Source organism: Cherax quadricarinatus, chromosome 92 (assembly GCF_038502225.1).
Source record: "Cherax quadricarinatus isolate ZL_2023a chromosome 92, ASM3850222v1, whole genome shotgun sequence".
NCBI classification, from domain to species: domain Eukaryota; kingdom Metazoa; phylum Arthropoda; class Malacostraca; order Decapoda; family Parastacidae; genus Cherax; species Cherax quadricarinatus.
This window is the reverse complement of record NC_091383.1, coordinates 3,574,310-3,601,454: the sequence shown is the minus strand read 5'-3', so window position 1 is coordinate 3,601,454 and position 27,145 is coordinate 3,574,310. Positions and strand designations below refer to the sequence as shown.

Below are 27,145 nucleotides of genomic sequence, written 5' to 3'. Positions count from 1 at the left end.
CATGAGTGGGAGGGGTTGGATTTGAGTGGGACTTGCACATCAGAGCTTATTTCTTGGGTAGCATTGAAAATTGGGTTGGGCAAATGTTTTGTTAGTGGGATGAATTGTAAAGGACCTGCCTAGTATGGGCCAACAGGCCTGCTGCAGTGTTCCTCCTTTCTTATGTTCTTTTATTATTATTTTTATCACACCGGCCGATTCCCACCAAGGCAGGGTGGCCCGAAAAAGAAAAACTTTCACCATCATTCACTCCATCACTGTCTTGCCAGAAGGGTGCTTTACACTACAGTTTTTAAACTGCAACATTAACACCCCTCCTTCAGAGTGCAGGCACTGTACTTCCCATCTCCAGGACTCAAGTCCGGCCTGCCGGTTTCCCTGAATCCCTTCATAAATGTTACTTTGCTCACACTCCAACAGCACGTCAAGTATTAAAAACCATTTGTCTCCATTCACTCCTATCAAACACGCTCACGCATGCCTGCTGGAAGTCCAAGCCCCTCGCACACAAAACCTCCTTTACCCCCTCCCTCCAACCCTTCCTAGGCCGACCCCTACCCCGCCTTCCTTCCACTACAGACTGATACACTCTTGAAGTCATTCTGTTTCGCTCCATTCTCTCTACATGTCCGAACCACCTCAACAACCCTTCCTCAGCCCTCTGGACAACAGTTTTGGTAATCCCGCACCTCCTCCTAACTTCCAAACTACGAATTCTCTGCATTATATTCACACCACACATTGCCCTCAGACATGACATCTCCACTGCCTCCAGCCTTCTCCTCGCTGCAACATTCATCACCCACGCTTCACACCCATATAAGAGCGTTGGTAAAACTATACTCTCATACATTCCCCTCTTTGCCTCCAAGGACAAAGTTCTTTGTCTCCACAGACTCCTAAGTGCACCACTCACTCTTTTTCCCTCATCAATTCTATGATTCACCTCATCTTTCATAGACCCATCCGCTGACACGTCCACTCCCAAATATCTGAATACGTTCACCTCCTCCATACTCTCTCCCTCCAATCTGATATTCAATCTTTCATCACCTAATCTTTTTGTTATCCTCATAACCTTACTCTTTCCTGTATTCACCTTTAATTTTCTTCTTTTGCACACCCTACCAAATTCATCCACCAATCTCTGCAACTTCTCTTCAGAATCTCCCAAGAGCACAGTGTCATCAGCAAAGAGCAGCTGTGACAACTCCCACTTTGTGTGTGATTCTTTATCTTTTAACTCCACGCCTATTGCCAAGACCCTCGCATTTACTTCTCTTACAACCCCATCTATAAATATATTAAACAACCACGGTGACATCACACATCCTTGTCTAAGGCCTACTTTTACTGGGAAAAAATTTCCCTCTTTCCTACATACTCTAACTTATGTTCTTATGTTCTTAAAAACTATAGTTTTACATACAGACTAGGGCATACGAAAACCAAGGTTCCACTGTAATTCAAATGCTGCACTAAACTGTAACATTGTTGTACTGTCAGTAAACAGAAGATGTACATCTTCTCATTGTTTCAACGTTTATATCCACGCTCTTCTATATTCATGGAATTCACGTAACCTGTTAGAGACATAGTCTTGCATGGCAAAGGAAAAAATATAGATGGGAAGAGGGAAGGGCTGGAGTGGCTAATAAATAAACATTGACAATAAGGATAGAGGCTGAAGTTGTTGAAACAGGTCAGTGTCAGTTATGAGATGATAGAGAGAGACACCACACACTCTTCAGAAGACATCTCTTCTACATATTCTTCTATGTCTTTTCATGACCACATTCTTCACAGCATCTCTCTTCTTCTCCTCCTTACTGTTCCAGTATTTTTAATAGCTTCCATATAGTCTTCTGTCTCATCTTCCTCTTTTGGTTTGTCAAGGTCTTCTAATTTTCTCTTCACTCTTGCTTTCTCCTTTATTTTCCGCTTTTCTCCTTTTGTGAGGACCTTCGTGGCTGTTGAAAAGACAATTATCGTTATTATTTAATATACAGAATATGAAACACATAAAATAAAGAACATTATATGGTTTGCATGACACATCACGTAATAGATTATTTCGGATGTACGGAACTGTAATTCCATGTTGTTCTTGACGTTGAAAAATTATTTTATATTGAGCAAATTAAAAAATGTGTTTCACCAGTAAGTCTAAGGGAGAGTTTCATTCCATTAACTTGTATAAATCAACCAAATAGCATTCAAATTTGTTATAATAAATTAAGAATTTTCCTACTGCAACAGTATGGCTGTTAATTAATTCTCGATTTTTGTATGAGTTTGATGCTCAAACAAATAATTTTTTTTTTGAGGTAACCATTTTTCATAACCTGTGATAACTTTAATATAGCTAAAAGGCAGTTTTTTTTAATACAGGAGGTTACTAGACCCCTGCTCCCGGCAATTTAGTCACCTCTTACAACATGCATGGCTTACGAAAGAAGGCTTCTTCTTCGCTTTCCCATGGAGTAGAAGGTTTTTTTTTTTTTTTTTTTTTTAAACAAGTCGGCCATCTCCCACCGAGGCAGGGTGACCCAAAAAAGAAAGAAAATCCCCAAAAAGAAAATACTTTCATCATCATTCAACACTTTCACCACACTCACACATTATCACTGTTTTTGCAGAGGTGCTCAGAATATCACAGTTTAGAAGCATACACATATAAAGATCCACAACATATCCCTCCAAACTGCCAATATCCCAAACCCCTCCTTTAAAGTGCAGGCATTGTACTTCCCATTTCCAGGACTCAAGTCCGACTATATGAAAATAACCGGTTTCCCTGAATTTTTTTTTTTTTTTTTTTTTTTTCAACAAGTCGGCCGTCTCCCACCGAGGCAGGGTGACCCAAAAAAGAAAGAAAATCCCCAAAAAGAAAATACTTTCATCATCATTCAACACTTTCACCACACTCGCACATTATCACTGTTTTTGCAGAGGTGCTCAGAATACAACAGTCTAGAAGCATACACATATAAAGACACACAACATATCCCTCCAAACTGCCAATATCCCAAACCCCTCCTTTAAAGTGCAGGCATTGTACTTCCCATTTCCAGGACTCAAGTCCGACTATATGAAAATAACCGGTTTCCCTGAATCCCTTCACTAAATATTACCCTGCTCACACTCCAACAGATCGTCAGGTCCCAAGTACCATTCGTCTCCATTCACTCCTATCTAACACGCTCACGCACGCTTGCTGGAAATCCAAGCCCCTTACCCACAAAACCTCCTTTACCCCCTCTCTCCAACCCTTTCGAGGACGACCCCTACCCCGCCTTCCTTCCCCTATAGATTTATATGCTTTCCATGTCATTCTACTGTGATCCATTCTCTCTAAATGACCAAACCACCTCAACAACCCCTCTTCTGCCCTCTGACTAATACTTTTATTAACTCCACACCTTCTCCTAATTTCCACACTCCGAATTTTTTGCATAATATTTACACCACACATTGCCCTTAGACAGGACATCTCCGCTGCCTCCAACCGTCTCCTTGCTGCTGCATTTACCACCCAAGCTTCACACCCATATAAGAGTGTTGGTACTACTATACTTTCATACATTCCCTTCTTTGCCTCCATAGATAACGTTTTTTGACTCCACATATACCTCAACGCACCACTCACCTTTTTTCCCTCATCAATTCTATGATTAACCTCATCCTTCATAAATCCATCCGCCGACACGTCAACTCCCAAGTATCTGAAAACATTCACTTCTTCCATACTCCTCCTCCCCAATTTGATATCCAATTTTTCTTTATCTAAATCATTTGACACCCTCATCACCTTACTCTTTTCTATGTTCACTTTCAACTTTCTACCTTTACACACATTCCCAAACTCATCCACTAACCTTTGCAATTTTTCTTTAGAATCTCCCATAAGCACAGTATCATCAGCAAAAAGTAACTGTGTCAATTCCCATTTTGAATTTGATTCCCCATAATTTAATCCCACCCCTCTCCCAAACACCCTAGCATTTACTTCCTTTACAACCCCATCTATAAATATATTAAACAACCATGGTGACATTACACATCCCTGTCTAAGACCTACTTTTACCGGGAAGTAGTCTCCCTCTCTTCTACACACCCTAACCTGAGCCTCACTATCCTCATAAAAACTCTTTACAGCATTTAATAACTTACCACCTATTCCATATACTTGCAACATCTGCCACATTGCTCCTCTATCCACTCTATCATATGCCTTTTCTAAATCCATAAATGCAATAAAAACCTCCCTATCTTTATCTAAATACTGTTCACATATATGCTTCAATGTAAACACCTGATCTACACATCCCCTACCCACTCTAAAACCTCCTTGCTCATCCGCAATCCTACATTCTGTCTTACCTCTAATTCTTTCAATTATAACCCTACCGTACACTTTTCCTGGTATACTCAGTAAGCTTATTCCTCTATAATTTTTACAGTCTCTTTTGTCCCCTTTCCCTTTATATAAAGGGACTATACATGCTCTCTGCCAATCCCTAGGTACCTTCCCCTCTTTCATACATTTATTAAACAAAAGTACCAACCACTCCAACACTATATCCCCCCCTGCTTTTAACATTTCTGTCATGATCCCATCAGTTCCAGCTGCTTTACCCCCTTTCATTTTACGTAATGCCTCACGTACCTCCCCCACACTTACATTCTGCTCTTCTTCACTCCTAAAAGATGGTATACCTCCCTGACCAGTGCATGAAATTACTGCCTCTGTTTCTTCCTTAACATTTAAAAGTTCCTCAAAATATTCTCGCCATCTACCCAATACCTCCATCTCCCCATCTACTAACTCCCCTACTCTGTTTTTAACTGACAAATCCATATTTTCCCTAGGCTTTCTTAACTTGTTTAACTCGCTCCAAAATTTTTTCTTATTTTCATTAAAATTTCTTGACAGTGCCTCTCCCACTCTATCATCTGCTCTCCTTTTGCACTCTCTCACCACTCTCTTTACCTTTCTTTTACTCTCCATATACTCTGCTCTTCTTATAACACTTCTGCTTTGTAAAAACCTCTCATAAGCTACCTTTTTCTCTTTTATCACACCCTTTACTTCATCATTCCACCAATCACTCCTCTTTCCTCCTGCCCCCACCCTCCTATAACCACAAACTTCTGCCCCACATTCTAATACTGCATTTTTAAAACTATTCCAACCCTCTTCAACCCCCCCACTACTCATCTTTGCACTAGCCCACCTTTCTGCCAATAGTCGCTTATATCTCACCCGAACTTCCTCCTCCCTTAGTTTATACACTTTCACCTCCCTCTTACTTGTTGTTGCCACCTTCCTCTTTTCCCATCTACCTCTTACTCTAACTGTAGCTACAACTAAATAATGATCCGATATATCAGTTGCCCCTCTATAAACATGTACATCCTGGAGCCTACCCATCAACCTTTTATCCACCAATACATAATCTAATAAACTACTTTCATTACGTGCTACATCATACCTTGTATATTTATTTATCCTCTTTTTCATAAAATATGTATTACTTATTACCAAATATTACTAAATATTACTAAATATTATTACTAAATATTACCCTGCTCACACTCCAACAGATCGTCAGGTCCCAAGTACCATTCGTCTCCATTCACTCCCATCTAACACGCTCACGCATGGAGTAGAAGGTAGTTGTTATTATTATTATACAGGCTGGCCCCAGTTATACAGCAGGTTAGGTTCCAGGTTACTGCTGTAAAGGAGGGCCTTACTTATACAGTTTACCTGGAGTACCTGGAGAGAGTTTCGGGGGTCAACGCCCCCGCGGCCTGGTCTGTGACCAGGCCTCCTGGTGGATCAGCGCCTGATCAACCAGGCTGTTGCTGCTGGCTGCACGCAAACCAACGTACGAGCCACAGCCCGGCTGATCAGGAACTGACTTTAGGTGCTTGTCCAGTGCCAGCTTGAAGACTGCCAGGGGTCTGTTGGTAATCCCCCTTATGTGTGCTGGGAGGCAGTTGAACAGTCTCGGGCCCCTGACACTTATTGTATGGTCTCTTAACGTGCTAGTGACACCCCTGCTTTTCATTGGGGGGATGGTGCATCGTCTGCCAAGTCTTTTGCTTTCGTAGTGAGTGATTTTCGTGTGCAAGTTCGGTACTAGTCCCTCTAGGATTTTCCAGGTGTATATAATCATGTATCTCTCCCTCCTGCGTTCCAGGGAATACAGGTTTAGAAACCTCAAGCGCTCCCAGTAATTGAGGTGTTTTATCTCCGTTATGCGCGCCGTTAAGTTCTGGGTTACTGCTGTAAAGGAGGGCCTTACTTATACAGTAGATTAAGTTCTGGGTTACTGCTGTAAAGGAGGGCCTTACTTATACAGTAGATTAAGTTCTGGGTTACTGCTGTAAAGGAGGGCCTTACTTATACAGTAGATTAAGTTCTGGGTTACTGCTGTAAAGGAGGGCCTTACTTATACAGCAGATTAAGTTCTGGCTACTGCTGTAAAGTGAAAATCTCTGTAAAGTGAATCATAACTTTTTTCACTTTTAAATGTATTAAAAGCCTGGTAACATGTTTACACTAACATATATTAAGTAAGCAATAGAGCTAGGCCTAAAAAATGCATATATTGTACACACACATTACTTACCTTAAAATATTTTCATCCTTAGCTTATAGTTATTAACCATTTTCACTGTTGGTCCCATAATATAACGGCTTGCAAGCTAGTGTTGGTCCTGTAATACAATGACAAAATTCTAGAGGCTTCCAGTCTTGCGGGAGATAGCTGGTAGGCCTACATATGAGAGTATGGGTCTGAGTGGTCAGTGTGCGCAGTATAAAAAAAATTCTGCAGCACACAGTGCATAATGAGAAAAAACTCAGACCATGTTTTTTGTTTAAAACAGTGATTTTGCGGTGTATTTTTGTATGGTATTTATGGATGTATTCTCATTTCCTTGGTCTCATTTGATAGAATGGAAGATATATTAGAGAACTAGAGATGATTTTGAATGGATATGGACTAAAAGTACCTTGAAATTGAGCTCAATTTAGTGGAAATGTTTGATTTTTGCCGATGTTCAAGAGTAAACAAATCATGTCACACGTCCAATATACGTCAACTGGTGGGTCTAATATGCTTTCATAAATGCGCTGATATTATTTATACCATTTTTACAATAATGCAGTAGTCTGCATATTTTTGTGTGTGAATAAAAATTCAAAATGGAAAGCAAGTGTAATATAAGAGGGGTCTGGAGACATGACTGATGAACAAAGAAAATGTTATTTTAGAGCCAGGAATGTCTGCATTGTTCATTCTGGACCCTGTTTTGAAATTGGCCTTCCTTGAATTGTGTATGAAATTGGCCAAATTATCAATTTCTGATTACTTTATTGGGTAGTTAAAATCAGTAAATGGGTGGTTTCCTGTACTCAGTCGATAGAACAAAAGGAGTTCTAGTGAAATAGCTATGAGTTTGGTTGACTGGAACAATGGAATTGACCGAAAATAGGGCTCAGTGGGCAAAATCACCGATGCGTAAACATAGTCGAGACCGCTAACTTCGCAAGAGCGTAATTCTGCAAGTTTTCCATCAAATTTCGCACTTTTGGTGTCATTACCATCAGGAAAACATTCTCTATCATTTCATAATAAAAAATCACTTTTTTCTGAAAATTCTTTGACAATGAGAGCAAGTTTTTGAGCAAGGGTACTGACAGTGAAAGGGTTAATACTACTACTACTACTAATATTATTATTATTATTATTTTTTTTCAACAAACCGGCCGTATCCCACCAAGGCAGGGTGGCCCAAAAAGAAAAACAAAAGTTTCTCTTCTTAAATTTAGTAATTTATACAAGAGAAGGGGTTACTAGCCCCTTGTTCCTGGCATTTTAGTCGTCTCTTACAACATGCATAGCTTACGGAGGAAGAATTCTGTTCCACTTCCCCATGGAGATAAGAGGAAATAAACAAGAACAAGAACTAGTAAGAAAATAAAAGAAAACCCAGAGGGGTGTGTATATATATATGCTTGTACATGTATGTGTAGTGTGACCTAAGTGTAAGTAGAAGTAGCAAGACGTACCTGAAACCTTGCATGTTTATGAGACAAAAAAAGGACACCAGCAATCCTACCATCATGTAAAACAATTACAGGCTTTTGTTTTACACTCACTTGACAGGACGGTAGTACCTCCCTGGGCGGTTGCTGTCTACCAACCTACTACCTATAATATATTATTATTATTGTTGTTATTATACATTGTTAACATACATGAGAGAGCATGTACAACTCAGCTTCATTAGGCACTAGACTGGCACTTGTTACAGTGTCAATGAGATAATTAGCTTTACATATTTGTCTAACAACTTATACATAGACAAAATGTATATGAACACTGAAGGAAAAGTCTGAGCACTTACGGTTATCCATGGGAAAGGTGGCCGGGATCTTGCAGTGCTTGAGATGGAACGGTGTGAGGACATGGGTGTCGAGGGCCAGCCAGGGAGGCACAGTGTAGTTCTTGGTGTTGACAGATCCTGTTGAGTACACTGCATGCAGATTGAATTTCTGCAGGTGCACCTCCCTGCAAGAAAATTGAATATGTGATAATTTGTTAAATTTTTGTTTTAGCACACTGGCCATCTCCCACCGAGGCAGAGTGACCCAAAAAAGGAGAAATGAGCCTGGCCCATGGCTGGGCTTCGAGAGTAGAGAGACTCTTGAAACTCATCAAAGATATATCAAAGGTTTCTACACCATACAGGAGAAGGGGTTACTGGCACCTTGCTCTTGGCATTTTAGTCACCTCTTGTGACACACATGACTAATGGAGGAAGAATTCTTGTCCACTTCCCCATGGAGACATTTGTTAAATAAATTTTTAAATTAAAATTTAAGTAAAAGAAATGCTGAATAATGGGAATAAAATTAAAATATTGTTGAACTGAGGAAGGGAAGGGTAGTTTCAGTTTTTTTATTAAAAACCTCTGATCATGTGGCAAGCTGTGAGGGAGTAGAGGGTAGTAGTAGTACTGGTGTGGGTGGCATCCTGGTGACAAAATTAACCTAAGTTGCAGGAAATGCTCTGCATAAACAGAGGTTTTTTATATAGTGTGTCACTGATGTCAGCTATGGTCTATATAAGTTGCATCATTCTTTCTTTCAACACACCGGCCGTATCCCACCGAGGCAGGGTGGCCCAAAAGGAAAAACAAAAGTTTCTCCTTTTACATTTAGTAATACATACAGGAGAAGGGGTTACTAGCCCCTTGCTCCTGGCATTTTAGTCGTCTCTTACAACACGCATGGCTTACGGAGGAAGAATTCTGTTCCACTTCCCCATGGAGGTAAGAGGAAATAAACAAGAACAAGAAAGAAAATAGAAGAAAACCCAGAAGGGTGTGTATATATATGCTTGTACATGTATGTGTAGTGTGACCTAAGTGTAAGTAGAAGTAACAAGATGTACCTGAAATCTTGCATGTGTTTTTTTTTTTTTTTACAAGTTGGCCGTCTCCCACCGAGGCAGGGTGACCCAAAAAAGAAAGAAAATCCCCAAAAAGAAAATACTTTCATCATCATTCAACAGAAAAAAAAGACACCAGCAATCCTACCATTGTGTAAAACAATTACAGGCTTCCCTTTTACACTCACCTGGCAGGACGGTAGTACCTCCCTGGGTGGTTGCTGTCTACCAACCTACTACCACAGGATGGTAGTACCTCCCTGGGTGGTTGTTGTCTACCAACCTACTACCACAGGATGGTAGTACCTCCCTGGGTGGTTGCTGTCTACCAACCTACTACCACAGGATGGTAGTACCTCCCTGGGTGGTTGTTGTCTACCAACCTACTACCACAGGATGGTAGTACCTCCCTGGGCAGTTGCTGTCTACCAACCTACTACCACAGGATGGTAGTACCTCCCTGGGCAGTTGCTGTCTACCAACCTACTACCACAGGACGGTAGTACCTCCCTGGGTGGTTGCTGTCTACCAACCTACTACCACAGGATGGTAGTACCTCCCTGGGTGGTTGTTGTCTACCAACCTACTACCACAGGATGGTAGTACCTCCCTGGGTGGTTGCTGTCTACCAACCTACTACCACAGGATGGTAGTACCTCCCTGGGTGGTTGTTGTCTACCAACCTACTACCACAGGATGGTAGTACCTCCCTGGGCAGTTGCTGTCTACCAACCTACTACCACAGGATGGTAGTACCTCCCTGGGCAGTTGCTGTCTACCAACCTACTACCACAGGATGGTAGTACCTCCCTGGGCAGTTGCTGTCTACCAACCTACTACCACAGGATGGTAGTACCTCCCTGGGTGGTTGCTGTCTACCAACCTACTACCACAGGATGGTAGTACCTCCCTGGGCAGTTGCTGTCTACCAACCTACTACCACAGGATGGTAGTACCTCCCTGGGTGGTTGCTGTCTACCAACCTACTACCACAGGATGGTAGTACCTCCCTGGGCAGTTGCTGTCTACCAACCTACTACCACAGGATGGTAGTACCTCCCTGGGCAGTTGCTGTCTACCAACCTACTACCACAGGATGGTAGTACCTCCCTGGGTGGTTGCTGTCTACCAACCTACTACCACAGGATGGTAGTACCTCCCTGGGCAGTTGCTGTCTACCAACCTACTACCACAGGATGGTAGTACCTCCCTGGGCAGTTGCTGTCTACCAACCTACTACCACAGGATGGTAGTACCTCCCTGGGCAGTTGCTGTCTACCAACCTACTACCACAGGATGGTAGTACCTCCCTGGGTGGTTGCTGTCTACCAACCTACTACCACAGGATGGTAGTACCTCCCTGGGCAGTTGCTGTCTACCAACCTACTACCACAGGATGGTAGTACCTCCCTGGGCAGTTGCTGTCTACCAACCTACTACCACAGGATGGTAGTACCTCCCTGGGTGGTTGCTGTCTACCAACCTACTACCACAGGATGGTAGTACCTCCCTGGGCAGTTGCTGTCTACCAACCTACTACCACAGGATGGTAGTACCTCCCTGGGCAGTTGCTGTCTACCAACCTACTACCACAGGATGGTAGTACCTCCCTGGGTGGTTGCTGTCTACCAACCTACTACCACAGGATGGTAGTACCTCCCTGGGCAGTTGCTGTCTACCAACCTACTACCACAGGATGGTAGTACCTCCCTGGGTGGTTGCTGTCTACCAACCTACTACCACAGGATGGTAGTACCTCCCTGGGCAGTTGCTGTCTACCAACCTACTACCACAGGATGGTAGTACCTCCCTGGGCAGTTGCTGTCTACCAACCTACTACCACAGGATGGTAGTACCTCCCTGGGCAGTTGCTGTCTACCAACCTACTACCACAGGATGGTAGTACCTCCCTGGGCAGTTGCTGTCTACCAACCTACTACCACAGGATGGTAGTACCTCCCTGGGCAGTTGCTGTCTACCAACCTACTACCACAGGATGGTAGTACCTCCCTGGGCAGTTGCTGTCTACCAACCTACTACCACAGGATGGTAGTACCTCCCTGGGCAGTTGCTGTCTACCAACCTACTACCACAGGATGGTAGTACCTCCCTGGGCAGTTGCTGTCTACCAACCTACTACCACAGGATGGTAGTACCTCCCTGGGCAGTTGCTGTCTACCAACCTACTACCACAGGATGGTAGTACCTCCCTGGGTGGTTGCTGTCTACCAACCTACTACCACAGGATGGTAGTACCTCCCTGGGTGGTTGCTGTCTACCAACCTACTACCACAGGATGGTAGTACCTCCCTGGGCAGTTGCTGTCTACCAACCTACTACCACAGGATGGTAGTACCTCCCTGGGTACCTCCCTGGTTGCTGTCTACCAACCTACTACCACAGGATGGTAGTACCTCCCTGGGCAGTTGCTGTCTACCAACCTACTACCACAGGATGGTAGTACCTCCCTGGGTGGTTGCTGTCTACCAACCTACTACCACAGGATGGTAGTACCTCCCTGGGCAGTTGCTGTCTACCAACCTACTACCTATAAGTTGTATCATGTCCTTGCATAAAGATTATTATTATTCTTGTATGTTTCCTGACAGGCAAAACACCATCTCAAATAACTGAGCTTACTTATCTGAATCTGTTGCTTTAAGAAGCGTGATAAATGCCTCTGTCTTAGGGTCATGATGAAGGATATAGTGACCAGTAACTATCCTGCAAACTGCAGAAAACACAGAATGCAACGTTGCAAGAAGCTGGTGAGGTTGAAAGCCAATGTGTGGTTCTTGTCCTTCCTTCAGAACCATAGGTAAATCCTTTTCTTCTGCCATCATAATATAGAGTATATCAGATCAGTTACAAAAATATAGAGTATATCAGATCAGTTACAAAAATATAGAGTATATCAGATCAGATACAAAAATATAGAGTATATCAGATCAGTTACAAAAATATAGAGTATATCAGATCAGTTACAAAAATATAGAGTATATCAGATCAGTTACAAAAATATAGAGTATATCAGATCAGTTACAAAAATATAGAGTATATCAGATCAGTTACAAAAATATAGAGTATATCAGATCAGTTACAAAAATATAGAGTATATCAGATCAGTTACAAAATACGTATACATATATCAAATCTGGGCGGTGAAATAACAGAGTAAATAGGGGGAGGAGGTGTTGGTTTATATAAAAATTTATTATTTTGAAATGCCTGATGTAATGGACATGGTCCACTGTAAGAAGATCCCACTGAAGATTAAGATTAAGATAATTTTTTTCAGCATAATACAATGTTTGTACAGTGATGGGTGACATTTAGGTGTACATGCAGAAAGCTCCTTAATATGCAAAATATTTCAGGCAAATTTAAGACTTTCATAAGACTAATAAGGCAATGACGAACTGACTGCTTATACAGTGGACCCCCGCATAACAATTACCTCCAAATGTGACCAATTATGTAATTGTATTTATGTAAGTGCGTTTGTACGTGTATGTTTGGGGGTCTGAAATGGACTAATCTACTTCACAACATTCCTTAGTGGAAAAAATTCGGTCAGTACTGGCACCTGAACATACTACTGGAATGAAAAAAGTTCGTTAACCGGGGGTCCACTGTATATACAATGTCTTAGGTGGTTGTAAAAATAAATTAAGGAGTTACAATGAATACAAGAGAACTGAATATCCTATTAGTGCATGCTATATGGTTTGTTTTAAGAATTACAAGTTTAATTATGATTATAGGTAATGAGGATTCTAGCACATTAACATAATGTGGACACATTCAATATTTTAATGGTTGTGAGGAATAAGAATATATTGCAAATGGACAATATTATGTCTGCTAACCACACACAGATAATTTACAAGTAACGTACCATAAATAAAAGTACACAGATGCAACTAATGTGACATTTTATTATCTTCTTCTTTCAACAAACTGGTCATATCCCACCAAGGCAGGGTGGCTCAAAAAGAAAAACAAAAGTGTCTCTTTTTAACTTTAGTAATGTATACAGGAGAAGGGGTTACTAGCCCCTTGCTCCCGGCATTTTAGTCGACTCTTATGACACGCATGGCTTACGGAGGAAGAATTCTGTTCCAATTCCCCATGGAGGTTTTATTATAAAGTGACAGTTTATTCCACCTCATGTGGTATCTATATATACTCTCTGTGTCCTTGTGTTGGTTGTAACTGCTTGATACAGCTCCTGGAGACTGAAATTTTTTTTTCAATGAACCGGCTGTATCCCCTATCTTATCTTATCCCAAAAAGGAACAGTGACACAAAAAGAAAAACAAAAGTTTTTCTTTTTAAATTTAGTAACAGAGCGAAATGTTGCCACAATAAAACATCACATTAGTTGCATGTGTGTCCATTCACCTAACATTTTACCAGCAATGTTACCATTATTACTAACATACCTTGAAGGAGAGTAGTGTTGGGTCGGGTTAAAAGTTGAATCCATTGCTGCGTGATTTCAGACAATGTGTTAACTTCGCACCCAAAATATGCTTGGTTTTCAAGTTTGGGATATATCGTGTATGCTTTGGATAGTAGCTGGTAAGAAGATAGAAGATTATTAGTGGTGCCATAGAAGTTATATACAGGAGTTACATATAGTTATATACATATGTGGCCTGTGGCTCAGTATGCAACGCTCTTGCATTGCACACTGAGTGTCTGTGATTCAATTCCTGGGATAGAAACACTGGGCATATTTCTTTACACTTGCTGTCCCTATTCACCTAGCAGTAAGTAGGTACCTGGGTATTAGTTGAGTGGTGTGGGTTGCATCCCGTGGGACAAGGAAAGACTACAGTAGAAAGAAGACAGACAGTTTTTGATGGCACACTAACTTTATCGGGCTATCCTGGATGGTTAATCCTCTGTGTTAAAAATCCCAACAATTCTTATCATAAGTGTAGTAAATCTGGTTGGAAGACAGGGCTTTGGGACTTATCTTGAAGCAGTGTTACTATTATTATTATTATTATTCTTTCAACAAACTAAATAAACATTTTCAAGTAAACTATCTTGAAGCAGTGTTACTATTATCATTCTTTCAACTAAATAAACATTTTCAAGTAAACTATCTTGAAGCAGTGTTACTATTATCATTCTTTCAACTAAATAAACATTTTCAAGTAAACTATCTTGAAGCAGTGTTACTATTATTATTATTATTCTTTCAACAAACTAAATAAACATTTTCAAGTAAACTATGCATATCAATTTTTACCTTTTCATTTTTAAATCTGGAGAGTCCATGAACACTATGACGAACTAATATTCTGAGAGGCTGTGAAGATTCGCAGGGCTCCGAGCTGTTGATGCCAAATGAAAATAGCTGGTAATGGACATTAATTCTTTATAAATATGGACAATTCTGGCCCTGAAAAATACAATTTATATATAGTACATGATACTGCAGCAATACACTTTACTAGGTATACTCAAACAGATTTTTTCCCCTATAACTACAAACTATCTATTGTTCTCTTTTCTTTTATACAAAGGAACTATGCACAATCTGCCAATTCTTAGGTGCCGGCATATAACAAAAATATCAGCCACTTCAAAACTATATTCCTACCTGTTTTTAATATCTCTTAGTCCCATTTATACGTATATAGATTTTTTAACACACCAGCTATCTCCCACTGAGGTAGCACGAGCTGAAAAAGAAGAAACACTTTTACCATCGCTCACTCCATCGCTCCACCAGCAACAACAGCTTGACTGGCCAGGAAAGCACCAGACAAGGCCAGGCTATAGGAGTAGAAAAACTCTCAGAACTCATTACAGGTATATCAAAGGTAAAGGGATACATTTTTTTTTTCCTTATTAAACACAATGGCCATCTTCCACTGAAGTATGGTGACCTCAAAATAAGGAAACACATTCACCACCATAGTGAGGCTCAGGTTAGGGTGTGTAGAAAAAAAATTCACCATCATTCATTCAATCAATATTTTGCCAGAACACTGACATCACAGTTCACATGAACCTCTGAACTGTAACATCCCCACCCACCTCTTTTTAATGTTAATGTAAATAACTCAATTTACCTTATTCCCAGTATATCTCTTTTGACTGCTACTGCTTTTCACACAGTTGAGCTGCTTAGCAGTCTTAAGGTTTAAACAGTGATATTACAAGGATCCCAATGGAAATAAGTCACTTTGCTGGGTTATCCTAGATAATCTACACATATATTACTATGCAAAAAGATCACAGTAAACAAGTGATAACACAATATGCAGAACAACCACTGTGAAACAATAGCGAAATTCCAAGTGCTTTCTTGAGAAATCATTGAAGTGCTTGAAATTTCACTATTTTTTTCACAGTGGTTCTTCTGCATGTGCTGCTATGAATGATAATTTATGCAAATGTATTTATGTGTACCTGAATAAACTTACACCCATGACCAGTTTTATTGTCAACTGAACAACCAGGCTGTTGGTGCATCACTAAAACTGTATTACTAACCTTTGAGTGCGCCTTCCAGTCCGTATTTAGCGAATTCGACCAAGGCTTCAGATTAGGGGTTGTCTCAGAGGCTTCATCCTTGGATTTAATGGGAGATGTTATCTTCTGAGTTGGCTTCAGAAAAGAATCTTGCATGCTGAGCAGATTATCCAGTACACTGCTGCCACTGTCAGACACTGAAGCTGTTATGTCTTGTGGAATACTGGAACTGGTAGGCAGAATATTTGGTGGGTAATTAATGCTTTCACTGACTTTGGTGGGACTGGCACCAGTACAGTCTTTCAGAGGACTAGAAAGTGTAGTCTCTGGTAATAGACTCACCTCTAGTTCAGTTTTCTTTTTTCTTTTCTTTTTTGACTTACGAATTTTAGTTTTACCAGTGCCAGTATTGGTCTCACTGCAGGAGCTTTTCCCATCCTCAGTTTCTTCACTTTTGTCTTCCGTACTTTTGTCACTTAATAGAGAATTATCAGTTTCTTTAAGGGAGTTAATATCTCCTTTTTTATCACACTGTGAGTTCACTTGTTTATTTATTTTTCTCTTGTTTTTAATGCCCGAATTTTCGGATACAGAGTGGACAGCAGGATCAACTCCGAAGGTGTCATGTTCAGCAGTAGATGCAAGATCAAAGATATCGTCGTCATAGCCTGTTTGTCCCTTGTCCTCACCACTGTCTTTGTCTTCTGGGATGGCAAATGGAGGAGCCATACTGTTGGCAAATGAACCAGAAATTAATACATTGGTGATCCTTGACTTACAATGGTTCGACTTATATTTTGACATTACAATGGTGAAAAAGCAATTACTTCGGAGATGAAACTCAAGACAATCACCAAACATGAAGGTGGTAAGTCTGTAACTTCTATTCATTCTTGTACTACTACTACTACTACCACCACCACCTCTTCCTGCCTATATATAGCCGCCCTGCTCCACTTCTAGTTAGTGTGACTTTGTAAATGGTCCAAGTTGGACAGAAACGTCGTCGTAAGCTTCTCTCTTTTATGTGCGGGTTATTTGTGTATCGTTCCAGTCACGGTATTGTGCCTTTTTTTGTTATTCATTTATTTACTTTTCAATACTGGTACAATGGTACCCCGAGTTTCGAACTGCTCCCAACTCGACCAATTATGTAAGTGTATTTGTGCAAGTGTGTTTGTAAGTGTATTTTTCGGGGTCTGAAATGGATTAATCTAACTGACATTATTCCTTATGGGAACAAATTCATTCGGTACTGGCACTCGAACAGCCTTCTGGAATGAAATAAGTTCGAAACTCGGGGTACCACTATATTTGATTAGACAGTAATTATTTGTTTATTACTTATACAGTGACAGTAGTTATTTATTTATTTATTAATTTAGCATATCATGTTCATATCTGACTCATGATATTTTCAACTTATGATGGGTTCATTGGAATGTAACTCATCGGAAATCAAGGAGCACCTGAATTATAATATACAGTGGACCCCCGGCTTACGATATTATTTCATTCCAGAAGTATGTTCAGGTGCCAGTACTGAACGAATTTGTTCCCATAAGGAATATTGTGAATTAGATTAGTCCATTTCAGACCCCCAAACATACACGTACAAACGCACTTACATAAATACACTTACATAATTGGTCGCATTGGGAGCTGATCGTAAAGCGGGGGTCCACTGTACAGTGTAGGTTCTCCCTCAATGTATCTGTGCAGACACTATTAGGGGTGGCCAAGCAAATTTTATATACAAGAACTTAGGATGCATCAATCTGGTTGGAAGACGGAGGCTACGGGACTAGTCTTTAACTCTTTCAAGGTCAAGACCCCTGATCTCAAACTTACTCTCAGTGTCGAAGAATTTAAAAAAAATGATTTTATCTCATGAAATGATAGAGAATCTTTTATCGAAGATAATGGAACCAAAAGTATGAAATTTGATGGAAAACTTACAAAATTACGCTCCTGCAAAGTTAGCGGTCTTGGCGATATTTACGCATCAGTGATTTCACCCACTTTGAGCCCTATTTTGGGCTAATTCCATTGTTCCAGTCGACCAAACTCATAGCTATTTCACTAGTATTCCTTCTATTTTATTGACTGAGTACAAAAAACTGCCCATTTACCTATTTCAACTACCCAATAAAGTGATCAGAAATTGGTAATTTGGCTAATTTCACACAAAATTAAAAATTTACCAATTTAAAAATAGGGTTCAGACTGAACAATGTAGGCATTCCTGGTACTAAAAAAAACATTTCCTCTGTTCATCAGTTACGTCCCCAGGCCCCTTTTATATTGCATTTGCTTTCCATTTACAATTTTTATTTACACAAAATCTAATAGATTTACTGTTATGCAGACTACTGTATTATTGTAATAATTACGTAAATAATGTCGGTGCAATCCTAAATGCATAATAGACTGGCCAGTTGGACGTATATTGGAAGAGTGATGTCATTTGTGTTCTCTTGAATATTGGTAAAACTGAACATTTCTGCTACTTTGAGCTCAATTTCAAGCTACTTTCAGTTTTGAAACCAATCAAAATCATCTATCTCTATTTCTGTATTATATCTTCCATTCTATCAAATGAGGAAAAGTAATCGAGAATACAACCATTAAAACCATACGAAAAATCCCCTGCAAAGTTGCAGTTTTAAATAAAAAACACGGTCACAGTTTTTTTACTCCTCACAACTTATCTGAGTGAGCTGAACTCATGGAGTAGAACTATGGGACTGTTACTGGCATCAACGGGACTGACCCCAAGAAGGTTAATATTTTATATGGTTTTGTAAAAATAACAGTACAGTGGTCCCTCAATAATCGTCCATAATCCGTTCCTGGAAGTGGGACTATTATCGAAATGGACGATTTTCGAATCGATTTTCCCCATAAGAAATAATGTAAATCCAATTAATTCGTTCCAGACACCCAGAAGTATCAACAACAATTTTTTTTTTACCTAAAAGATAGATTTACATGCGCAAAATAATGAACATTCAACATGACAGTTACCTTTATTGAAGGCTGTTGTTGATGAATGGAAGACAGGGAGGAGGAGAGAGGGAAGAGAGGTTATTTGGAAGGGGAATCCCCTCCATAAGGACTCTAGGGCACTAATAAAATGTATAAATGAACATTGGTAATAGGGGTAGTTGATGAGTGGAACGGTCTACTCTTATGAGTTATCTTATGTTCTTATGTGTGAGAGGGGTTGGATTTGAGTGGGACTTGCATATCAGAGCTTATTTCTTGGGTAGCATTGAAAATTGGGTTGGGCAAACGTTTTGTTAGTGGGATGAACTGTAAAGGACTTGCCTAGTATGGGCCAACAGGCATAAGAACATAAGAACATAAGAAAGGAGGAACACTGCAGCAGGCCTGTTGGCCCATACTAGGCAGGTCCTTTACAATTCATCCCACTAACAAAACATTTGACCAACCCAATTTTCAATGCCACCCAAGAAACAAGCTCCGATGTGCAAGTCCCACTCAAATCCAACCCCTCCCACTCATGTACTTATCCAACCTAAATTTGAAACTACCCAAAGTCCTAGCCTCAATAACCCAACTAGGTAGACTGTTCCACTCATCAACTACCCTATTTCCAAACCAATACTTTCCTATGTCCTTTCTAAATCTAAACTTATCTAATTTAAATCCATTACTGCGGGTTCTCTCTTGGAGAGAGATCCTCAAGACCTTGTTAATATCCCCTTTATTAATACCTATCTTCCACTTATACACTTCGATCAGGTCTCCCCTCATTCTTCGTCTAACAAGTGAATGTAACTTAAGAGTCTTCAATCTTTCTTCATAAGGAAGATTTCTAATGCTATGTATTAATTTAGTCATCCTACACTGAATGTTTTCTAACGAATTTATGTCCATTCTGTAATATGGAGACCAGAATTGAGCTGCATAATCTATGTGAGGCCTTACTAATGATGTATTTATTTATTTATTTATTTATTTCAAATTTGAGCACACATACAGAGGTACAAAAAAATACAGATAAGAGCAGCATGCCAAAGCCACTTATACTATGCATAGCATTACGGGCTGGCTTAAAATTAACTTAAGATTAACTAAGCAATGATGAAATCAGTGATAAAACATTATTGTAAACAGATAACTATAAAGCACAAGTGAGTATTACAAAGACAGGTCATATGGTTGCATTCAGTTAGGTAGTGATTCTGTTAGGTAGTGTATTTAAAAAAAATAATAAAGTTAGATTCGGTTTTAGGTTTAACATTTATGTGATATAATTGTGAGAAACATTTAAGATATACAATTTATAAGGTTCAGTTATTCAGTATTTGTAATAAAGTTGGTAGAATTACCGACAATATGTAAAGTAAAAGGACACAAGTGCAACTAATGTGACATTTATTGTGGCAACGTTTCGCTCTCCAGGAGCTTTATCAAGCCATTACAAACAATACATGGACACAGAGGGTATATAAAGGCTCAGAGTGAGGTGAATACTAGTGAGGTACCATTTCGATGTTCACTAGTGGTAGTAGTAGTAGTAGTAGTAGTGGTAGTGACAAAAGTAATACAATATGGTAGAGCAATTAATTCGTACATGAGTAAAAGGATATAAAAGCTATTACTTGGGTAACATAAAAATAGGTTGGACAAATATAAACTGGAATGAGGCAGCTTGTTTCAGTGTTCACTCTCTGTGCTTTGTGTAGTATAACAGGAGAGACTATGTGATGGCAGGGTTTACTGTTTTCAGGAGGATTCTTGCTAAGACTTCGGAGATGGTGAAGCTGCCGTTGTTTTGTTTAATTGTATTCGAAACAGCGATCAGTGCTGATTCGAGGCACTTGCGTCTGCGGAAATTAGTTTCTTTGATCACTAATTGGGCGTCTCTGAATTTCATGAGATGATTGGTGGAATTTCGGTGTTGTACACAGGCGTTGTTCAGGTTATCGTTCCTACATGCGTAAATGTGTTCATTGAGGCGGGTGTCGAGGTTTCTGGCTGTTTCACCTACGTAAATCTTGTCACAGCCTCCACAGGGTATAGTGTAAACTCCTGCATTGACTGGTTCGTGGTGCTTGGATTTTGTCCTGGTTATATCCTTTATTGAAGTGCTAGAAGCGATGGCGACTCTGGTGTTAGCTTGTGAAAGTGCTTTTGAGACGTTCAGTGCAACCTGACTGTTGGGAAGAATTATAACTTTGCTGGGAGTGGTGTTGATGCGTGGAGAATTTATGATCTGAAGAGCTCTTTTCTTGCAGTCTTTGATGAAAAAAGAAGGAAAATGTAACTCTGTGAATGTTTGGTGAATGTATGTACACTCCTCGTCAAGAAACTCAGGACTACAAATTCGGTATGCTCTTAGGAAAAACCCGATGATGATGCCTCTTTTGGTCTTGGTATCTTGACTGGAATAGAAGTGTGTGAGATCATTTTTATTGGTGGGTTTCCGATAAACTTGAAATCTTAGGTTGTTGTCTACTTTGTGAATGAGGACGTCGAGGAAAGGTAGCTTGTCATTGGACTCTTCTTCTAGTGTAAACTGGATCGCCGGTTCAACTGCGTTGAGCCTTGCCTGAAGATCCCGTACATCAAAACGTTTTGGAGTTATTACGAGGACATCGTCCACGTAACGTAACCAAGTGACGCTTGAAGGGATGATGTTGGCGAAGTGTTCGGACTCTAGGTGTTCCATGTATAAGTTGGCTAGGACGGCACTTGATGGGGGACCCCATTCCCATGCCGTAGGTTTGTTTGTAGAGCTTGTTATTGAAAGAAAAACAGTTGAAATTAACACAGAGTTCAATTAAGTCAACAAAATCTCCGGGAGGTAGAGGAAGATTAAGGTCCTGATTGACTTTACGTCGTAGAACCTCGATGGCTTTTTTGGTAGGTACTTTTGTGAAGAGGGAAGTCACATCCAAACTGCTTAGTTTCTTGTTACGGATGGAGAGGTTACGGATGCGGTTGAGAAGGTCACCTGAGTGTTTAAGATGAGCGGGGCTGATGGTCCCCAGAAGGCAGGAAAGATGTTTGGCAAGAACTCCGGCTAGTTTGTGTGGAGCACTGCCTATTCCTGACGTGATTGGTCTGAGAGGAATATTGTGTTTATGGGTCTTGGGTAAACCATACATGTGTGCTGGTTTAGGGTTGCTTGGTAACAAGTACAGAAGTTTCTTCCCTTCTCTAGTGCGTTTGAGTATTTGTCTGGTTTTGTATAGAAAATCTTTGGTGAGCGTCTCCCACTGTTGAGTGCTGATGGGTTCGTATGTAGATTGATCATTCAAAAGGTCCATCATTTTAGTGTTGTAGTCACTGGTGTTGAGGATGACGACTCCACCTCCTTTGTCGGCGGTGGTGACGATAATGTTGGGGTCGTTGGCGAGGTTCTTAAGGGCAGTGATGTATCGTCTAGGAAGATTAGAAGTAGAAGGTTCACATAAAGCTGCAGTGAGAAGGCCCTGTATATAACCCTTCTGGAAGTTGCTGTCACTGTGTCTATGGTTCCTGGTAACTAGATTTAGTTGATAGTTAGGTTTGCGTATGTTGGTGGTAAATTTGAGTCCCAGACTCAGTGCTTGTTTTTCGTAGTCGGTTAAGGTGCGTGACGATAAGTTGTTTATCAGGGATTCACGTCCCATTTCCTTCCATCGACTGTTAGAGCAGAGGTACTGAAGTTTGCGATTGAGTTTGATCTTCTGTTGGAGGTGAGCTGTGGTGATCTTCATTAGTTGCACTTGGAGGTGTATCTGTCGGACACCGCAACATAATGGACATTTCATGCAGACGTTATTTGGACACCCTTCTTCGTGCTCACAGCTATCGCAACAGACACAACTTCCTACAAGATTGCCTGGCAGAGAAGGTGATCCCTAAGTCTACTCCTGCACAACTCTCCAACTCCAAGCACCCCTTCTCTCCAGCTACCCAAGCTTACTTAACTGAATGTGCCGAAGAACTTTCTAACATCGCTAAGGAAACCTTTGAAACTGCAAGGAATATGAGGGCCAATCTTCAGATTGACCAACACACTGCTGAGCATATTCTCAGCACAGTCACCACAGCTAACCTCCAACAGAAGATCAAACTCAATCGCAAACTTCAGTACCTCTGCTCTAACAGTCGATGGAAGGAAATGGGACGTGAATCCCTGATAAACAACTTATCGTCACGCACCTTAACCGACTACGAAAAACAAGCACTGAGTCTGGGACTCAAATTTACCACCAACATACGCAAACCTAACTATCAACTAAATCTAGTTACCAGGAACCATAGACACAGTGACAGCAACTTCCAGAAGGGTTATATACAGGGCCTTCTCACTGCAGCTTTATGTGAACCTTCTACTTCTAATCTTCCTAGACGATACATCACTGCCCTTAAGAACCTCGCCAACGACCCCAACATTATCGTCACCACCGCCGACAAAGGAGGTGGAGTCGTCATCCTCAACACCAGTGACTACAACACTAAAATGATGGACCTTTTGAATGATCAATCTACATACGAACCCATCAGCACTCAACAGTGGGAGACGCTCACCAAAGATTTTCTATACAAAACCAGACAAATACTCAAACGCACTAGAGAAGGGAAGAAACTTCTGTACTTGTTACCAAGCAACCCTAAACCAGCACACATGTATGGTTTACCCAAGACCCATAAACACAATATTCCTCTCAGACCAATCACGTCAGGAATAGGCAGTGCTCCACACAAACTAGCCGGAGTTCTTGCCAAACATCTTTCCTGCCTTCTGGGGACCATCAGCCCCGCTCATCTTAAACACTCAGGTGACCTTCTCAACCGCATCCGTAACCTCTCCATCCGTAACAAGAAACTAAGCAGTTTGGATGTGACTTCCCTCTTCACAAAAGTACCTACCAAAAAAGCCATCGAGGTTCTACGACGTAAAGTCAATCAGGACCTTAATCTTCCTCTACCTCCCGGAGATTTTGTTGACTTAATTGAACTCTGTGTTAATTTCAACTGTTTTTCTTTCAATAACAAGCTCTACAAACAAACCTACGGCATGGGAATGGGGTCCCCCATAAGTGCCGTCCTAGCCAACTTATACATGGAACACCTAGAGTCCGAACACTTCGCCAACATCATCCCTTCAAGCGTCACTTGGTTACGTTACGTGGACGATGTCCTCGTAATAACTCCAAAACGTTTTGATGTACGGGATCTTCAGGCAAGGCTCAACGCAGTTGAACCGGCGATCCAGTTTACACTAGAAGAAGAGTCCAATGACAAGCTACCTTTCCTCGACGTCCTCATTCACAAAGTAGACAACAACCTAAGATTTCAAGTTTATCGGAAACCCACCAATAAAAATGATCTCACACACTTCTATTCCAGTCAAGATACCAAGACCAAAAGAGGCATCATCATCGGGTTTTTCCTAAGAGCATACCGAATTTGTAGTCCTGAGTTTCTTGACGAGGAGTGTACATACATTCACCAAACATTCACAGAGTTACATTTTCCTTCTTTTTTCATCAAAGACTGCAAGAAAAGAGCTCTTCAGATCATAAATTCTCCACGCATCAACACCACTCCCAGCAAAGTTATAATTCTTCCCAACAGTCAGGTTGCACTGAACGTCTCAAAAGCACTTTCACAAGCTAACACCAGAGTCGCCATCGCTTCTAGCACTTCAATAAAGGATATAACCAGGACAAAATCCAAGCACCACGAACCAGTCAATGCAGGAGTTTACACTATACCCTGTGGAGGCTGTGACAAGATTTACGTAGGTGAAACAGCCAGAAACCTCGACACCCGCCTCAATGAACACATTTACGCATGTAGGAACGATAACCTGAACAACGCCTGTGTACAACACCGAAATTCCACCAATCATCTCATGAAATTCAGAGACGCCCAATTAGTGATCAAAGAAACTAATTTCCGCAGACGCAAGTGCCTCGAATCAGCACTGATCGCTGTTTCGAATACAATTAAACAAAACAACGGCAGCTTCACCATCTCCGAAGTCTTAGCAAGAATCCTCCTGAAAACAGTAAACCCTGCCATCACATAGTCTCTCCTGTTATACTACACAAAGCACAGAGAGTGAACACTGAAACAAGCTGCCTCATTCCAGTTTATATTTGTCCAACCTATTTTTATGTTACCCAAGTAATAGCTTTTATATCCTTTTACTCATGTACGAATTAATTGCTCTACCATATTGTATTACTTTTGTCACTACCACTACTACTACTACTACTACTACCACTAGTGAACATCGAAATGGTACCTCACTAGTATTCACCTCACTCTGAGCCTTTATATACCCTCTGTGTCCATGTATTGTTTGTAATGGCTTGATAAAGCTCCTGGAGAGCGAAACGTTGCCACAATAAATGTCACATTAGTTGCACTTGTGTCCTTTTACTTTACAGGGTGATCGAAGCTAAAACATTGGGTAGTTTCAAATTTAGGTTGGATAAATACACGAGTGAAAGAAGTTGGATTTGAGTCGGACTTGCACCTGAGTTTATTGCTTGGGTAGCATTTGTTCTGTTAGTGGGTTGGATTTGTGAAAGACCGGCCTAGTATGGGCCAGCAGGCCTGTTCCAATGTTCCTACTTTCTTAAGTTCTTATTTAACATCACACTTACCAGTAAGGTGATCGAGGCTAGGACCTTGGGTAGCTTCAAGAAGAGATTGGACAAATATATGAGTTGGAGGAGCTGAGTTTGATTTGTGTCATTGGGTACGGGAGTAAATTCTTGGGTAGCTTTGGGTGGAGGTCATTTTGATAAGGACCTACCTTGTATGGGCCAGTAGACCTGCAGTGTTCTTCCATTGTTATGTTGTAATAAAGTTGGTAGAATTACCGACAATATGTAAAGTAAAAGGACACAAGTGCAACTAATGTGACATTTATTGTAGCAACGTTTCACTCTCCAGGAGCTTTATCAAGCTTTATCAAGGCTTGATAAAGCTCCTGGAGAGCGAAACGTTGCTACAATAAATGTCACTGAAGTTCCTGTATAGACAAGCACAGTGTCTACCTACTGAGGCTCGCAGGACCCTATGTCTAGCCCTTATACAATGCCATATGGATTACGCTTGCTCTTCTTGGTACTCTGCCTTGACAAAAAAACTGAAAGATAGACTGCAAATCACCCAGAACAAAATCGTAAGATTCATCCTGGGGCTGGGACCAAGAGAACATGTAGGCCAGGATGAATTACAGCAGTTGGATATGCTGAATGTTGAAGACAGAGTAAAACAACTGAAGCTAAATCATGTTTATAAAATTGCTCACAAACAATGTCCAGAATATCTTGCTGTCAATTTTGTCAAGGTTGGGAACCAAAGCAATCATAGTACTAGGGGGAGAGAGCACAACTTTGTAGTACCCACAGTCAGTGGCCAGGCTTCAAACACCTTTTATTGTACAGCAATAAAGGAATGGAACAGACTTCCTGCACATGTCAAAGCCAGTCATAGCGTGAACCAGTTCAAGAAGAGTGCCAAAAGGTGTCTGATGAATGTAGCTACAGAAAGGGAGGGAAATGATTTTCTATTTTTTAGCTAACATACGTGTAAATTTTACCTTATTCCTAGTAATGACCCTCGTATTGTAGATAGTCTTAATGACCCTCGTGTAGTAGATAATCTTTTTAGTACAATAATAAGATGTTATCTTCATTATAGAGTAATAAGAAAATATTATAACCTTTATACTATAATAATAAGGTAAAAGGACCCCAATTGAAATAAGTCACTCTGTCTGACTTGTTTGTGTTATCCCAGGTTCTCTACACATATGCTGCTATGTATGATAATTCTATGTAACTGTATTTGTGTATACCTGAATAAACTTACTTACTTACTTACTTAGTTGCACTTGTGTCCTTTTACTTTACATTGTTATGTTCTTATTGGCTATTTGTGTGTGAAGGAGGGATGGCAAGTTTATTGTTGGAGAATATGACACTAATATCAACTCTATGGCTTATTTATCTATCACAATTCAACTAATATGACATAATAAACAATATTAATAACACAGAAACATGGAATATACTCTAGAATGAATAAAATAAGTCATTACGTATGTCACGAGAGGTGTTGTGTTGTGTTGTTGTTGGGTATATAAGGGCCACTGAGTGTAAGCCGTCCATAATGGTGGTGAGGCGTTTAGTTTA

The 27,145-nt window shown here is 40.5% G+C and overlaps 1 protein-coding gene across 9 annotated transcripts; it reads right to left on the bottom strand.

The window, feature by feature from the left end:
• Positions 1 to 1,136: 1,136 nt before the first annotated feature.
• Ice2 (Interacts with the C terminus of ELL 2) lies at positions 1,137 to 27,145 on the bottom strand. Of its 9 annotated transcripts, none has more exons than XM_070104456.1 (9): positions 27,052 to 27,120; positions 25,607 to 25,777; positions 15,987 to 16,695; positions 15,088 to 15,169; positions 14,734 to 14,818; positions 13,916 to 14,051; positions 12,111 to 12,303; positions 8,425 to 8,588; positions 1,141 to 1,970 (listed from the first exon to the last, which is right to left on the bottom strand). In XM_070104456.1, exons 4-9 carry the CDS (start codon positions 15,111 to 15,113, stop codon positions 1,801 to 1,803), a joined length of 774 nt encoding a protein of 257 aa, XP_069960557.1. In that variant the 5' UTR covers positions 15,114 to 15,169; positions 15,987 to 16,695; positions 25,607 to 25,777; positions 27,052 to 27,120; the 3' UTR covers positions 1,141 to 1,800. The 9 variants fall into 9 exon arrangements, 7 of the variants coding, with proteins under 7 accessions (XP_069960562.1, XP_069960557.1, XP_069960556.1 ...); XM_070104455.1 differs by having other exon boundaries at positions 25,607 to 25,787; positions 27,052 to 27,101; XM_070104458.1 differs by having other exon boundaries at positions 25,607 to 25,639; positions 27,052 to 27,097.

Bases quoted from the DNA above. Each gene is read 5' to 3' on its own strand.
- Ice2 (XM_070104459.1), bottom strand. From the start codon at position 15,113: ATGGGACTAAGAGATATTAAAAACAG. The intron at 14,819-15,087 runs GTAGGAATATAG...TGGCATCAACAG, and splicing joins CTAAGAGATATTAAAAACAG to CTCGGAGCCCTGCGAATCTT. The intron at 1,971-8,424 runs GTAAGTGCTCAG...TCTTTTCAACAG, and splicing joins CACCTTTCCCATGGATAACC to CCACGAAGGTCCTCACAAAA.